The sequence below is a fragment of the Plasmodium knowlesi genome (assembly GCF_000006355.2).
Source record: "Plasmodium knowlesi strain H genome assembly, chromosome: 5".
In the NCBI taxonomy this organism is placed as follows: domain Eukaryota; phylum Apicomplexa; class Aconoidasida; order Haemosporida; family Plasmodiidae; genus Plasmodium; species Plasmodium knowlesi.
The window spans coordinates 96,599-111,898 of NC_011906.2; the positions used below are offsets into that span (position 1 = coordinate 96,599).

A 15,300-nucleotide genomic window follows, 5' to 3' on the forward strand; every position below is an offset into this window, starting at 1 on the left:
AAAAAAAAAAAAAAAAAAAAAAAAAAAAAGTTGTCTACGTCTGTGTGCAAAGTGGTGTAGGAAAAGGCGGCAACCACGTTAATCCGGAAGTGATAGAAAAAAAAAAAACTACCCGACGTAAACACCTCAACGCACAGAATTACCTACCGATATGCATACACCTTAACGGATGCACTAATGGTTCAGTTCGACTGACCGGTAGAGGTTCCTCCGTAATAAGCGCACAATCTGCCTCATACGAATCTTCCAAATACTCTAAGCGGCAGAGAAGCTATCATGTGTGGATATCCCCACACTTATTCATTTACCCGCTCAATAGAATACACACCTACGTTTGTAAGTATTCCCCCTGTGGCCGCATTCTGTACCACTCACGTCAATCATGTTGAAGTATGTATTGTTCTTTTGCGCGACCATCGCGTATGCCCCCTTGGGAATAGAAAGTAAGGTTGGAGGGTAGCACTCGAACTCACATATCTATGTGCGTGTCAGTGGTCACTTGTAAGAAGGAGGGTACTTATGTACATGTGCACCTCTAACCGATATGAATCCCCGCGAAATTTCTCCCATGCAGGCCGATTCTTCGAAAATATTATCACCCCGAAATTGCATTTCGGGCGGAATCCAATAAAGAAGAATTTAAAAAATGGAAAAAAGAACATAAGTAAGTTGCCTGGACGATGAATTGAAGTGGGCAGACAGGGAGAAGACCCTGAAGTGGTCCCTGCTAATCGTGTCTGTCGGTGCGCTGCATACACAGCACTCACGGTTTACTCCACCACCAACAACAACACCGAAGTATACGTACGTGCACGCATACACACATGCGTACATATCATCATATTTGTATGAACGCAGGCCTGGACAAAATCGAAAAGAATATCATGAAAAATGTGGACTCCATCAACGTAATGTTCGATCCCAAGGATAAAAAATTCGTCCCGTCCAAGTCCAAAAAGGCCCACATAGTTGGTTCGTTTGAGGGGAGCATGGAAAACGTCGTAGCCGGTTGCGTAGTGTCTTCAATAGCGAACGATCTGTCCACATACTCTTGCAGTTGTTTGGGAGGATCTCAATGAGGACATGATCATGCCACATTAATTTTCCATTCCATTTTTTTTTTTTTTTCTTCTTTTCTTTCCTCCTTGACCACTCCCCTTTGTAGGAGGTTTCAGTCAGAACACTTCCGACCCGTCAGGTACGCAGGAGGAACAGTCTTCCGGCAGAAAAAGACGATTTCTTCTTAACGTTTCACCTATGATGGTGTCACGAAAAGTGGAGACAACACAATTCTACCACAAGGACATATACATAGGGATGCATGCACACACGGTCCATTTGTATAACCTTCTTGCATTACCATTCCTAATTTCTTTTCACTCATCCTCCCCACACCTAACCATTCTGTGCATGCAATCTATCGCAGATGTTGAAAGGAGCAAATACGAGAAGGGTAACGCCACTATAGAAAAAAAAAATTGCTTAACTAAAGCATGGTTTTGATAGCAACGCCACATTTGCACTTATTAGTGTGTAACACTATCACAATAACCATCCACCCAAATTACATACACTATTACCATGACAAAATTATATTACCCTTTTTACGGTTCGAACCACCCCTATGACAGCCCTTCGTTTTCTGGAAAAAATGAACAGCGAGATGATTGTGTATTCCACTAAAATAACACGAGAGCTAGATAGCCAGGAGTACAAGACATTGAGCAATTTCAAGCGCGCCTCGGCTCTACTGAAAGAGAGTTTAGCGACCATGCATTCTCTTGATATGATAAAAAATGATAAGACTGTAGACTTCAATAGTGAGTATACTTTTTCCCTTTAACGAGAATGTAGTTGCGAAATTGAAAAAATGTCTAACACACCCATTATGTAAACAGTGTTAGGTGAAAAATTAGCACTTTCAGGTTCACCCGTGGACACCTTTTTTACGTTTTTCTATCCTGCACACCTTCCGTAGAATACAACCTGGATTGGTACAACAAGGCATCCCTGAAGGAGAAGTACGAGACCGAAAAATGTAAGATGATAGGGGTGGAAAAAAAAAGGAAGAAAGAAACAGATTACGGGCTCAAAATGGTGTTTTCAAGGGGACCATGTTGTGTCATTGCATGCAGGGAAACGGTACCTAACGGTTCTATGTACTTCCCACCTACTTCAGATATACACAGGATCATGAATAAGCTTTTTATGAAGGCAAGCAAGAATAAGAAGAACGTGCAGAAGAAGAAAATAGGTACTCCTCTCCTTGTCTAGGTTTTACCCTTATGGTGCTTCACCTCACCGATTCAAGTAAACAGTTATCCTTGCGCCATGATTTTTCCCGCAGATGAGAACATAGAACAACTGGAGAATGACCTACTGATGCAGAGATTCGTGAGCGAAAATATGAACGGTAAGAGGGAGGGGGTATTCCATATTGTTCTGCTTACTTCTATTAGGATATATAGAAGAGGCGTTGTTCTTAGGTGCTGCACGAATTGATCCGCGCACCCATCCCTCACTGCTTCCCACGTTTTTCCCCTTCCCCCTACTGCAGTTAGCAAGTTGCTAAAGGAGCACGAAGGGAAATCACCAAATTATATGGCTCCTATGCACTCCGACGTGTGTGGACAATTGGGTTAGTATGGATGGACGATTTCTTCTTAGGGTTTCACCTATATGATGGTGTCACGAAAAGTGGTGACAACACAATTCTACCACAATGACATATACATAGGGATGCATGCACACACGGTCCATTTGAGCAGGTAGCACATTCCTCAGCTTCATGTTCGAGAAGCTATTCAAGAGCGCAATAAACCACGACATACCCCACTTCAAGCAGTACTTGCCTCGTCTTAAGCACAGGATCCATAATATGGTTCACAAGGGTAACTTCCTTTTATGGCTCCTTCCACGCTGATCTAATGCAATACTTGTGTGTCTGCTTGGATCCACGCTGATCTGATGCAATACGTGTGTGTCTACTTGGATCCACGCTGATCTGATGCAATACGTGTGTGTCTACTTGGATCCACGGTGATTTGCGAAGAAGAAGCGCCCATCCAACTCACAACACCGTGTTGTTATTTCTCCTTTCCCCATTGCAGGAACGCTCATATTGTTGGAGAAGGGCCTCGATGACGCTTTGCATACATTCAAGCTCAAGGTGGCGGAACTCATGCAGAAAAGTAAAGCATCAGGGAGGGAAAATGTGCTTATGTGGCACTGCATATTTTTTCGATACATGTGATGATATGTGTGAGAGCGGGTTGCTCAGGGAGAGAGTTCTCCTCATGTCATCCACCACCACCTTGTCACCATCGCAGAGTTCGGATTTGTGGACATGTGCTCAACTAAGTGCGTCGCCGACACGGTTAACGCAAACTACGATCTGGAGGAATATAAAAACGAGTTCAAGCCGACTAACACTTCGCAAAGGAGGGCTGACAGTAAGAAGAGAATATCAATATGGAGATAAATCTACACAGAATTAGGACTGAACCCGTTAAGTGTGGACGCGGTGTACACTCAGTGGACACTCATTTGTCTGCACTGCGTCTTCTTACCATCTTCCCCCCCCACGCAGTGGTGAAGATGCTAATGTATTACTACCGGGATAAACTGAACAATATTGAGACGACGGCAGACTTCGTCCTGATCATGCTTCTGTATCTGAATTCGGCAACAGAGCACACGAAGAAGGGGTTCATCGACGTGAGCTCCATCAGTACCACGGACAAGTTTAACTTACTCAACACTACGATTGATAAGCGGAAGAAGGTGGGCGCCGGGAAAGCATCGTGATGCAGTTACACCGTCACGTATAATTGCACCGACACGTATAATTGCACCAACACGTACAGTTGCACCGACACGTTGTTCCGTTCCTCCTGCACAGGTGAAGAAGAACAGACGAAACAGTTTCCTTAAGATTGCTCCCTTCAATTTCTTCAGAGAAGAGCCAGACGAAAAATACGGAAATGAATCTATTTTTGCTATTGACGATATTATTAAAACATGTTTGTTAGCGAAGAAATCACAGAACTTTAGCTCCCTCTATGAGACAACGAAAGAAGTGTGGAACAACATTCAGAATATCTACTCCGCGTCCTATGGATTCGTTGCTTCGAGGAAATTGAAGACCAAAAGCTTTGTTACCTCCAGGATCAGAAATGTGGGATTCGTCTTTAACTGGTTTAATTATAATATGAAACCTACTCCACATGTGAACTTCCTCGTGCATAACTTCTCGCCCCTCATTTCTGTGAGCCTGCAGTTGAGTAAGTGTGTACATCTACGTATGTATATATGTATATATGTATATGTATATATGTATATATGTATATGTATATATGTATATATACGTATATATGTTTATATATATGTTTGTGTGTGTGACAATGTGTGGGAGAGTATACATACAATTGGGTGAATGCCTCCGAATATGTGGACCCCCGTGCGATCTAACACGCCTGTAATTTGTTCCTGCACGCAGCCTTCTTCATCAGTACGATGATCGAGCAGTATGAGTCCAGCTTCCTGAGCAACTTCTCCTCGACGCTGAAGAAGATATTCACCTTAGGGGCAAGCTCAGCGCACCCCAAGAATTACGCCGACCTGGTGAGCTTCTCTGAAACAGACTACCTTTTGAGACATTCAAAGACAGACAAGGCACAGAGGATAATCACACAGACAGTAAAGATGCTCAAAAAGAAGTTTCTCTCCCTTCCGTATACCCCTACTCTCCTGGCCCAGTACATCTCTCTCTTCCTATCCTTGTGGGTCTTCGAAAATGAAAAAACCATAAGCCTCGAAAATCCTAATGTCACTAGGTTCAAGAAGTTATTCTTCTTATCCTATTTTGTTCACAGTAAGTGACAGCAAAATGCGTGCTATGAGAAGGGTAACGCCACTATAGAAAAAAAAATTGCTTAACTAAAGGGTGGTTTTGATAGCAACGCCACATTTGCACTTATTATTGTGTAACACTATCACAATAACCATCCACCCAAATTACATACACTATTACCATGACAAAATTATATTACCCCTTTTACTGTGCGCACCACCCCTTTTGCAGACTCGGGCCCCGCCGAAAAAGCAGTTGAAATAATCTATGACAGATGCAGAGGAAAGACGGACAAAATAGTTCTCGGGTGCATACATGACTATGGAGGAGCGAAGGAAAAGAAGATTCTGGGAATTATAAAAAAAAAGTGCAAACCCACCAGGATCCCTATCAGGAAGAGAAGCATTAGAAAAGTAATTAAAACCCTCATGTCTTCTTTGACTGACCCAGTAGATATTCTCAAGATAGCTGTAGACACTGCCACGCGATGTGATCATTTCAGCCGTAGTGCTCCTATGCATGATAAAAAAAAAAAAAAAAATAAAATTAATTATGACTTATTTGTGAAGTCGGAGTTGTCTTTCCGTTATATCTGCGCTGACGTCACGAGTAAGTTTTTAATGCACCTTTTCCGGGGGGGGAGGAAGAACCCACATCACAATCATGGTTCTAACACATCTTAATAATCTGTTTTCTCTCCCTGCAGAAAAAGTGGTGAAAAAAATCATAAGGGATGTCTCCCGCCTGAAGAATATGAGCGAAGCACAGGAAATAATAGACCAATCCCTCAACAGCGTGCAGTACTTGAAAATAAGAAACTACAGGGACAAGGAAAGTAGCACAAGCATTTTCTGTCCCTTCATGGAAGCCAACGACAAACATATCCGTGACTTGGAACGGAAACAAATTTCCATCTTCGTGCATAGTAAGGAGGGGGGGAGAATGAAGCACAATCTGCTGCGCAAATGTGTGCACCATTCTGTCATCACTAACACGTGTCCACCATGATAGTCAGCTCTAACCTGCACAACTAACCTGCACGACTATCCGACCACCCCTCCGCAGAAAACGTGGGAATACTAAACATGCTCAAGGGGAAGGTTGCCAACGTTTTTAAAAAGTCCATTAAAATACGGGAAGGTGAGGACATGGACACAAAACCTTGAACATGTGCACCTACGTTCGTGTCTTTCCCCTGTGCAGGATTACATCTTTCTTCACCCCGCCCCTCCTTCCCGCAGGCATGAAAACGGACAGCCCCATTTCGATCAAAGTCGGAAGTAATCTTTCCAAGGAGGATAGAAGAAGCGCTTCCCATGTGTCCATTTGTTGCGCATGATCAGAGCATTTTAATATTATTATTCACTATTTATTATTTTTATTATTTTTTTTTTTTTTTCTTCACCCCCCCCTCTTTTCAGCGCGAAAGTTCAATGGCTTTCTCTTCACAGGAGGTAGGGCCATAGCGAGAAGACTTGTTGATCGTTTGCCGTTTGGGAGGGCATCACACGTAGCACATCATGGGGCCATCATTTTGTTACATCACCTCGTTGCTACGTCAACACGTCAACACATTACCTCGTTGCTACTTCACCTCTTCACAGGATACCAACTAAACGTGGATAGCTTTGGACGTACGGACAACAAAATGGAATTCCTTGAATATGCTCCTAAATGGAAGAGTGTCATACGCCGACATACAACCTTTGTGTGCATATTCCCCTGCACGTGTTCATTTTTTTTTTTTTTTTCCCGATCTTTCCCCATGCCTCCTCTTTATAGAAGAAAACACATTACACATTGGGCTCTCCAAATCCAGTAGATTTTGCATGTCCATTATCAAAAAATGGCTGCATGCGCACACGCACACGCACACGCACACCTGCGAACTTGCATCTGCCCATTTATGTACCTACTCATGTGTGCACCCTTCTCACCCTTCTCAGGGAAGGTCTACGATGGGCGACAGTTTGTCGACGAGTTAGAGATCCTGAAGCCAGATGGTAAGGATGGCTTTCATGAAGAATCAGTCCAAGGGAGACTGACTTCTCCATTTCCCATGCTGTGCTCTCATTTGATTGAAGAACATTTTCATTCACTCACGTGAATCTGCATCCACAAACACTCTCTTCCCACTCAACCCGCAGGTGTCAAAAGGATCGAAATGAAGGGAATCGACGAGGACAATGAGAGTAACTACGCGAACAAAACCTTGAAGCATGAACAATGCTTTTATTGGCTTCCACTTTTTCATTTATTCCTTTTTCATCTCTCCGTTTGTATGACTTCCCCTACTAACAAACCTTCGCCATTTTTTGTCCCTCTAGGAATTTATGTCCTGCAGGATAATACCAAAGTTCCAGAATTTGAATACGCCATTCTTTACCCTAGCGGTGAGATTCAAACTGTGAAGGGGGGTAGATATATGTATTGTGCTCCCCTTCCCCTAAGGTTGTTATATCGCTACGCCAGATCGATGAGTAACCCGAAACATATTCGCACATTCATGCACGCACTTATGGACTTCTTCCCGCCTTATGTTTCTGCCCCCCTTTTTTTTTTTTTTTTTTTTTTTTTTTCACAGCGGACATCATCATTTTTGACGGAAACAACTATGTCTCCTCTTCCGCCCTCCGGGACATGGGCCTGGAATATGAAAGTAGGGCGTTGGGTGAACTTCTTCAGTTCGCGCACGTTGAGCACTCTGTTTCTGTATGCTCTTACACACACACACACACTGTGTAAACGCAAACACCTCTTTCATCCCATTCCGCAGGAATCGTCTGGGCCGGACATGCAGTGGGATGGGCCGCAGAGTTTGCCCTGGGGACCATATCAGAAAATCCACGTAACTTTTGCAAAAAGAAAAAAGAATGTTTCCATTTGTGTGAACAACCCATATGTGTACACAGCTACCTTCAAGGGAAACCACTTGGTGACTTCACTTCGGTACATTTTTTTTTTTTTTTTTTTTTTTTTTTTTTTCCCCTTTGCGCAGTTCCTATTTTCGATGGCCATGCATGGGTGCTACTGGACAAATTGAGCGTTAAGAGCATTTTAGGTGAGGGGAGACTGCGCTTTGTCATTCTCCTGGCGGTTCCCCGTTGGGGCGATTCCATATTTGCCGCCGAACGATTAACCACGTCCCCATCCTATTTTCAGGCGAGTTTCTACCGAGGGACGTGCGCGGTAGCCTCCTCGCGAGCACTGTCAATTTCATTATTCTGAACAAGGAAGGACGCCAGATCCTGAAGAATACCACACGTAAGAGGAAATGCGAATGGAGGAGTGCCCCTCTGCGTGAAACCCCCCTTACGCGTGCGCGTGATGTTGTGATGTTTTTCTAAACATGTGTACCCTTACACGACTGTAACACCTTCGCAGCGGTCGTGAGCCTCAAGCACGCCACCTTCACCCTGAGCGGGATATTGAACTTCGTAATTCGGGCCGAAAAGGGAAAAGGGAACGAAATTATCGTGTACACAAGGATACCATAAGGGAAGGAAGGATCACACACACACATACAACGACCGTCCACAACAACGTCGATAACAACCACGTGGACACAACCAACTTCTGGAGATGCACACATGGAAATCGGGGTTATGGATCAAACGGATCACCTCCCTCAGGAGGGAAAAGAAAAACTTCCGATGAAGCATTAAGGATTTTTCTCCCTCCACCGGAGTTTTCACTTCAAATAACTGTTTCTTCCCCGGACAAAGGCAAATGTTCGTGAGGGTGCATATGCTCCCTACGTAGGAGTGGGCAGAGTCTGCCCGAGGAGTGTCGTCATTTCGTTCTTTTGTTATCTGTTTTTTTCGTTTTTTTTTTTTTTTTTTTTTGTTTATTTTTTAATTTTTAGTTTTTGACCCCTCATGGGGAACCCATCCCCCATTTCCCCCCCACACCTCTCTGCATGTCTTTACGACCGCGTTTGTTATTGCTTTTTTCCTTCTTTTTTTTTTTCCGCTTTAGCGCACACTGCGTTCCCGTTAAAGTTTACCTTCTTTCTCAACTGGCACTTTTTATTTGCGCAAACTGTCACGGCGTAGTGTTATTTTCATTTGTTCCACCCCCCGCCGGTTGCGTCTTTTATGTTTTCCGCATCACCCCCGCGAAGGGACAAAACAGTGACGAGTGTGAAGTTTCGCGAATTCCAATTAGCGAAGGGGAGAAAGTAGCCTCCTCAATGAATCCATTAATAAATTGGATCATTGCACCCGTGCTCATGGCTAGCGCGTAGGTGAGTAAGAAGTGCTTGTTGTCACTTTACAGGTATATCGTTACATGCACATTTATGTACTTACCCCCTACATGTGTTATCATGGACGTTCCTGCGTTGTCATTCTCCCTCTGTGTCACCGTCTTTATGCAACTATGATTATGCCAATACCGTGACGCGTTTTTTTTTTTTTTTTTTTTTTTTTTTGTTCATATTTTTTTTTTTTTTTTCTTTGACGCTATTTGGAATATTTTTTTCACCTGAACCGTTCATGCATAAGAAAAAAAAAATTAGCTATATATATACATATATATATATATATATATACATATTTTTTTTTTTTTTTTTCTGAACTGGAAATAACACTTTCATTTTTTTTAGCTGGGTGGTGAATCCAGTGGGGGCGTTCCACTTTTTTTTTTTTTTTTTTTTTGTCTTTTTCCGTGCGCTTGTTCTGCACACACGGGAAGGAAAAAGGAGAACCATAAAAATTTTTTCAAGTTGAAACAAATACGCCTTTTTCCGCATGCGCGTTTATCTTTGTTTTGATGTAGGTGTGTACTATTCGTTGTGTACGTTGGAATAGATCAATTCTTTCTTTTTGTCGCCATTACTTTTCTTACGCACAACATTTAACCACACTTTGTGGCGCACGCCATCTGTATGTTTTGACGACCGTGTCTGCATTTCGTCCCGCCGTAGAGGTTTTTCTTTCAGTGCATTTGTCACTTTTTTCGGTAGTATTACTGTAACGCCTTCTACATTTTCAACGGCTACATTTCAAGCACCGCTGACATAGCTGCCCCAGATGAGCGGGAAGCCGCCCCCACCGATACTCAAAAAGGGAGGGCCGCCTCTCCCCAAATTGGTGAAGCCCTTAGCCAAACCACCCTTCTTCCTGAAGCCAAAGGGAAAGTCACCTGGTACCGCAAAGTGAAACTTCTCTGTATATGAACACAGGACATACATTAACGCGTCCATGCCAGTCTGCTTGCCTACCAACATTACCCCCCCCACACACACACACCTCCATACTAATCCCTCTCCTTCCTCCTCTTAGGGGTACTCCCCAAAGGAAAGTCAGAAGAGACCATCGACAGTGGACAAAATGGACAGGGCAGTGAAGACCCTCCGAAAGCGAAAATACTGCAACCAAAATTTAAGGCAATCAAGCCGAAAATAAAAGTCCCCGAGATGAAGTTTAAGCCGATGAGTGGGAAGGCAAAGATGATGATCCCTCCCAAGGTTACCCCGTTTGGGAGTAAAATATCTGCACTTAGCGACTCTCAACCGGAGGAAGTGTCCCCCGGAGGAGCAGACTGCAGCCTGAAAGAAGTTAAGTCCATCAAGTCGATGAAATCGATGAAGTCCATGAAGTCCATGAAGTCAACCAAGCCGACCTTATCGGGAATGCTAAAATTTGATAAGGCGTCGAAAGCAGCAAAGCCAAAATGGAAGATCCCGGATGCGAAGGTCAAAGGATTAGGAGAGAAGGGTAATACGGCAAGGTGGGAAATTGAGAGGAAGTCCAGCACTGTGGGATTGACATCCCAACAGGGGGTAGACGGAACAGTACAAGTGGAAGAGGGGGAACAGACAGAATTCAGAAGGAACCAGTCAAATGATAATGGGCCCCTGGAGGGAAAAGAAGAAACAGGCAGAATCAAGAGGACGCTGCATATAAGCAAGTACCATGACATGGGGAATGCTGTTAACCAGTTCAGAGGTCAAGGCGTGAAATCAGCGCAGGTAGTGAAGACAAAAGGGGTATTTGGGAAAGGGAAGGGAAATTTCCCCTTACCCCCCTTTGCGAAGGATACGGAAAAGGAGTCTTCCTCGTTAGCCAAGGAAGAGAATGTCCAGGTGATGCGCAAGTACAGCTCGCACATGTCCAGTGAAGAAAGCAAATGGGGAGTAGGCTCGCTCAAGGGGGGTTCCAAAAAGGGCATTCCTTTGAAGGGATTATCTCTAAAAGGGGCCCTGCCGAAAGGGTCATTGACAAAGGGGCCATCTGTCAGCAGGACCTTGAGCGTCTCCAATGAGGGGGAATCAAAGAGACTAGGAGATGCACAGGAAAGTACGCACACAAATATTGTCACACATGCAAATGGAAAAAATGTGATGGTTGGGGTGCCAGATGCATCGTGCAGACAAATGGTGGGTCCCTTATCGACTTCCAAAACAAGTACACTTGTAAGGGACACACATTACATAAATGCCTTCTCCAGGATGGATGGAAATTACATGGGAAAAGTTACTGGGCCACCGACCCCCATTGATTATTACGATAAGAAACCTCAACACAGTTCAGGACAAAAGGTCTTGGAGCAGGAAACACAAATGGATCGGACATCACCACGTAGTCCCTTTCCCCCATTTGCCACATTTGCAGAAGGTTCCTACTACAATGCAAACGTGATGCCTCTGTGTTATTACAACAATGATGTGCTTCAAGGTGGGATAGGTACTGGGTGCTCCATGTTTTTTCCGCCAGGATGGTACTACGTGCCTGTGTGTAATTACGGAGACTCCGGGTGGGTGGAACCCTCAGGTGGTTGCAAGTCGGTAGGTGGCCCATCAGGAGCGGGGCAACTGTACGTAGAACAAATGGAGGGGGGAAAGGACATGTCGAAGAAAAGGGACAACAGAGGTAAATCATCAGGGGGGCGAGGAAGAAAGAAAAATGATACGCTCGTCGCTTCTGGACATTTGAAGCCCTTGCAGTTTAGGAAGGGGGTCGAATGGAGCAGCGAAGATGAGAAGTACCTGAATGCAGATGTTTCTATGGAGGAGGAACGGCGAGAAAAGACAAAGAAGAACACAAAGGGACGGGATAAGGGGAAAAGGTCCAAGTCCATTGGGGATTCTAAGTGGTACGAAATTGAGCGACGCCTGAACAACTGCCGAGGGGTCATCCAGGAAAGCGAGGCGGAAGAAGATAGGGAGGAGGAATATGAGGTGAAAAATGGAGGGGACCGTGCGTACTACGTGGACTGCAGCGATGCAGGTAGTGATGCCACCTGTGACGACGATACGAAGTACATCGAGGGGGTGGGCAGTGAGTACCGCTACGAGGAGAACACCGAAAGTGGGGGGAGCGGGGGAGAAGCAGGCGAAGTATGGGTCCACGCAGACGAGGAGTACCCAAACGGATACGTGAAGAATAACCTGACAGGGAACGCTCGCTGTAGAAATACACGCCACAAGAACAAAGCATTAAGGAATCCCCGCGCGAGTCGCGCCCTGGAGGAAAGCTACTCTTTCGACTACGATAACTTATACAAGAATTACAAAATAGGGTACCTGCGGGATCGGTTGAAGTGGGCGAACGAGTATCTGCGCAGCGGGGGGAACAAAATTATCCCTTCGAAGAGTGACCCTTCCAATGACGACCCCGCCAAGGATACCCATCCGAAGAAGCACAAAGAACGCCTCGACGACATTGCTCATCTGTTCCTCCCAAAGAACAAGAGGCATCAAAACATATTCGACCTGTCTGTAAATTTTTCCCATATCTCAGAAAGCGATAAGGATGACATAATCAGCATGCTCTTCTCTTGCAGGCAGTTGGAGAAGCTCATTGAGGAACAACACTGTGTGCTCGATATGTTGGACAATGATTTAAGGGAGGTAAATGAATCATTGAAGTTACCACCCACATGGAATAACTTCAGTCATTTTGAGGTACTTCAAGAGAGCATACTGAATGAGGAGAACAACCAAGGAGTACCCCTTAACAACACTCCTTTTTTCATTAAGGGGAAGGTGGCCTTGGTTCCTAAAAACTTGGAATCCTTCTTCGATAAACCTTTGGTGGGGGATAAGGTATCGGGAGGAGGGGAAGTAGCGGGCGTTTCCAGCGCACTGAACATGTCGGGCGTGTCTGCATCGGGTGCATACTCACAACCCGTGGACACCCCTTCGAACAGCAAGTACATGCCGAAGTTTGCCAAGGCCAAGGTGAAGCCGAAAGTCTCGCTCCTGTTGAAGAAGGGCACGTGATGAAATCACCGTTGCGTAGATCGTGCCCTTTTACGTTCATTGATGCCTCCCACTTGGGGATCTTCAGCGGTGGGCACAGAAAAAATTGATCCTCCGCTAATTCGTCTGTTCTGTTGCTTGTTTTGTTGTATGTACTTTTGTTTGTTGTGCTTGTGATGTTCGTTTTTTTTTTTTTTTTTTCTTTTTTGTCTGTCCCTCTTGGGCCATACGGGGGTGAGGCACTCCCCCCTAGCAAAAAAAAGAAAAAAAAAAAAAAAAAACGAACATCACAAGCACAACAAACAATAGAAACAGTACAATACAAACAATACAATATAAAAAAATGAAAAAAACAAACATTGCGAAAGCGTGTAGCGTCCGCTCACGTCCATAAAAACGACAGAGGTTCTAAAGGGAATTCTCGCGCCAAATACATGTACGCGCAAAGCGCAACGAAGATAAGTACACCTTAAATATGACCATGCAAAGGGGTAGGATTTTTCAAAATGAAGCATAATTAAATCATTTCCTTTTTTAAGGACTCATGGACATTGCACCCCACCCCTTTTTTTTCCTTTTCTCTTCCTTTCCTTTCCTTTGTTCTTTCCTTTTTTCTTCCTTTTCTTTTCTTTTTTCTTTTTTCTTTTCCTTCTCTTCCCTTCTCTTTCTTTCTCATTTCTTTTTCTTTTTCTTTTTTCTTTCTTTTCTTTTTTTTCGATTCTTTTTTTCGATTCTTTTTCTCCCTTTTTTCTATAAAAAGAATATAGAGTGCAGGAAGTTTGTTCTGTTTGCTTGCTTGTTTTCTTTTTTTGTTTGTTGTTCTTTCTGTTTTGGGAAGAATGCTAAAAAAGTACACGGATAAAATGTAAAGCTCCTTTTTATTTTATTTTATACTTTGTTAGAGGAAAGCATTGCATTCGAAACGGGGAAGGTTCTTTATATGTTTCTAAAAAGAGAAAAAGAATCGAAGAAGAGAAAAAGAATCGAAGAAGAGAAAAAGAATCGAAGAAGAGAAAAAGAATCGAAGAAGGGAAAAAGAATCGAAAAAAAGAAAAAGAATCGAAAAAAAGAAAGGGAAAGAGGGGAAAGAAATAAAATGGAAGAATAAAGAGAGAAAGGAAGGGAAAAAAAGTGAAAGAAATAAAACAGAAGGCGTACAAAGGAAAGAGAAAGAGAAAGGGTTGGAAGGGAGGGAGTTTGAAGGATGTCGTAAGCTCTTCCTTTTTTCTTCTTTTTCCTTTATCCCCCTTCCATTTTCTTTAAATGTTTAAAGAAGGAAGTTTTTTTCTTTTTTACTTTTTTAAAAAAATATATGTATATGAAGAAGAGAAGGAAAAAGAAAAAAGGGGGGAAATATGAATATAAAGGTTTAAAGGAAAAAAAGAGAAAAAAAGAAGGATGTTTCTAAGGAGTAACAGAGGTAGGTTAGAAGGAAGAAAAAAAAATATAAAAGTATTTAAAGGAGAAGGAGAGAGGATAATAAAAGGAAAAGGGAAGAAAAAAAAAAAATATATATGGAAGGTATAAAGGAAGGAAGAATAATGTTTATATGGTATATAGGAAAAAATTTTAAGGGAAAAAAAGAAAAAAATATTTAATGGGAGAAAAAAAGGATAAGGTTTAATGAAAAAAAGAAAGAGGTGAGAAAAAAAAGAAGGTTCTAAGGAGAAAAAAGGAGGAAATTTTAAAGGAAAAAAAGAAGATTCTTTGTGAGATTAGCAAAGAGGAAGGAAGAATAAGGAAGCCAGGAGAGTTATTACTTTTCCTTCTATGGAAGGAAAAGAAGAAACAAAAGAAAGTAAGAAAAAGAAGTGAAAGGAAGAGAAAAGAAAAGAAGAGGAGAGGTATGGAATGGAACGAAAAAAAGGAAAAAACAGAAAAAATTACAGATGATTTAATTCTACATTTCGGATGGGAACATTTTTGTTTCAGGGAAGGGTAGTATTCTGTAAAAGAATGTACCTCCTCCCCCTACTTTTACACGCCCTGTCCCACCTTCCCCTTCTCCCGCATTAACGTTCCCCCTTTACATACACATAGAGGAAGAGGTAAACGGACACGGGGGGTGGGGAGGGAAGATTCCAAAGGAGTAAAATAAAGAAAGAGAAGGAAGGGAAAAAAAAAAAAAAAAAAAACAGAGAAGAAGCATGTCTCGGGTTTAGGAGTAAGGTTTTAGGATTTAGGAATAAGTGTTTAGAGGTATAGGAGCAAGGGTCGGGGTATAGGAATAAGATTCCTGGTT

General features: G+C 43.1%; 2 protein-coding genes across 2 annotated transcripts; both read left to right on the plus strand.

The window, feature by feature from the left end:
- Nucleotides 1–382: 382 nt before the first annotated feature.
- On the plus strand, nt 383–8,349 carry PKNH_0502300 (rhoptry neck protein 5, putative; the record flags this gene model as incomplete). Its single annotated transcript, XM_002258119.1, has 31 exons — nt 383–443; nt 575–664; nt 859–972; nt 1,166–1,198; nt 1,427–1,453; nt 1,632–1,820; nt 1,979–2,038; nt 2,180–2,254; nt 2,348–2,413; nt 2,558–2,638; nt 2,769–2,891; nt 3,111–3,191; nt 3,330–3,452; nt 3,590–3,783; nt 3,902–4,283; nt 4,499–4,873; nt 5,084–5,461; nt 5,559–5,777; nt 5,918–5,992; nt 6,094–6,132; nt 6,274–6,306; nt 6,457–6,486; nt 6,635–6,670; nt 6,799–6,855; nt 7,000–7,044; nt 7,180–7,245; nt 7,437–7,511; nt 7,629–7,700; nt 7,851–7,913; nt 8,015–8,116; nt 8,237–8,349. 31 exons carry the CDS (start codon nt 383–385, stop codon nt 8,347–8,349), a joined length of 3,477 nt encoding a protein of 1,158 aa, XP_002258155.1.
- A 1,536-nt stretch (nt 8,350–9,885) lies between these two features.
- PKNH_0502400 (conserved protein, unknown function) lies at nt 9,886–13,079 on the plus strand (the record flags this gene model as incomplete). Its single annotated transcript, XM_002258120.1, has 2 exons — nt 9,886–10,000; nt 10,138–13,079. The coding sequence occupies 2 exons, from the start codon at nt 9,886–9,888 to the stop codon at nt 13,077–13,079; spliced, it is 3,057 nt and encodes a 1,018-aa protein (XP_002258156.1).
- Between the last annotated feature and the right edge of the window lie 2,221 nt (nt 13,080–15,300).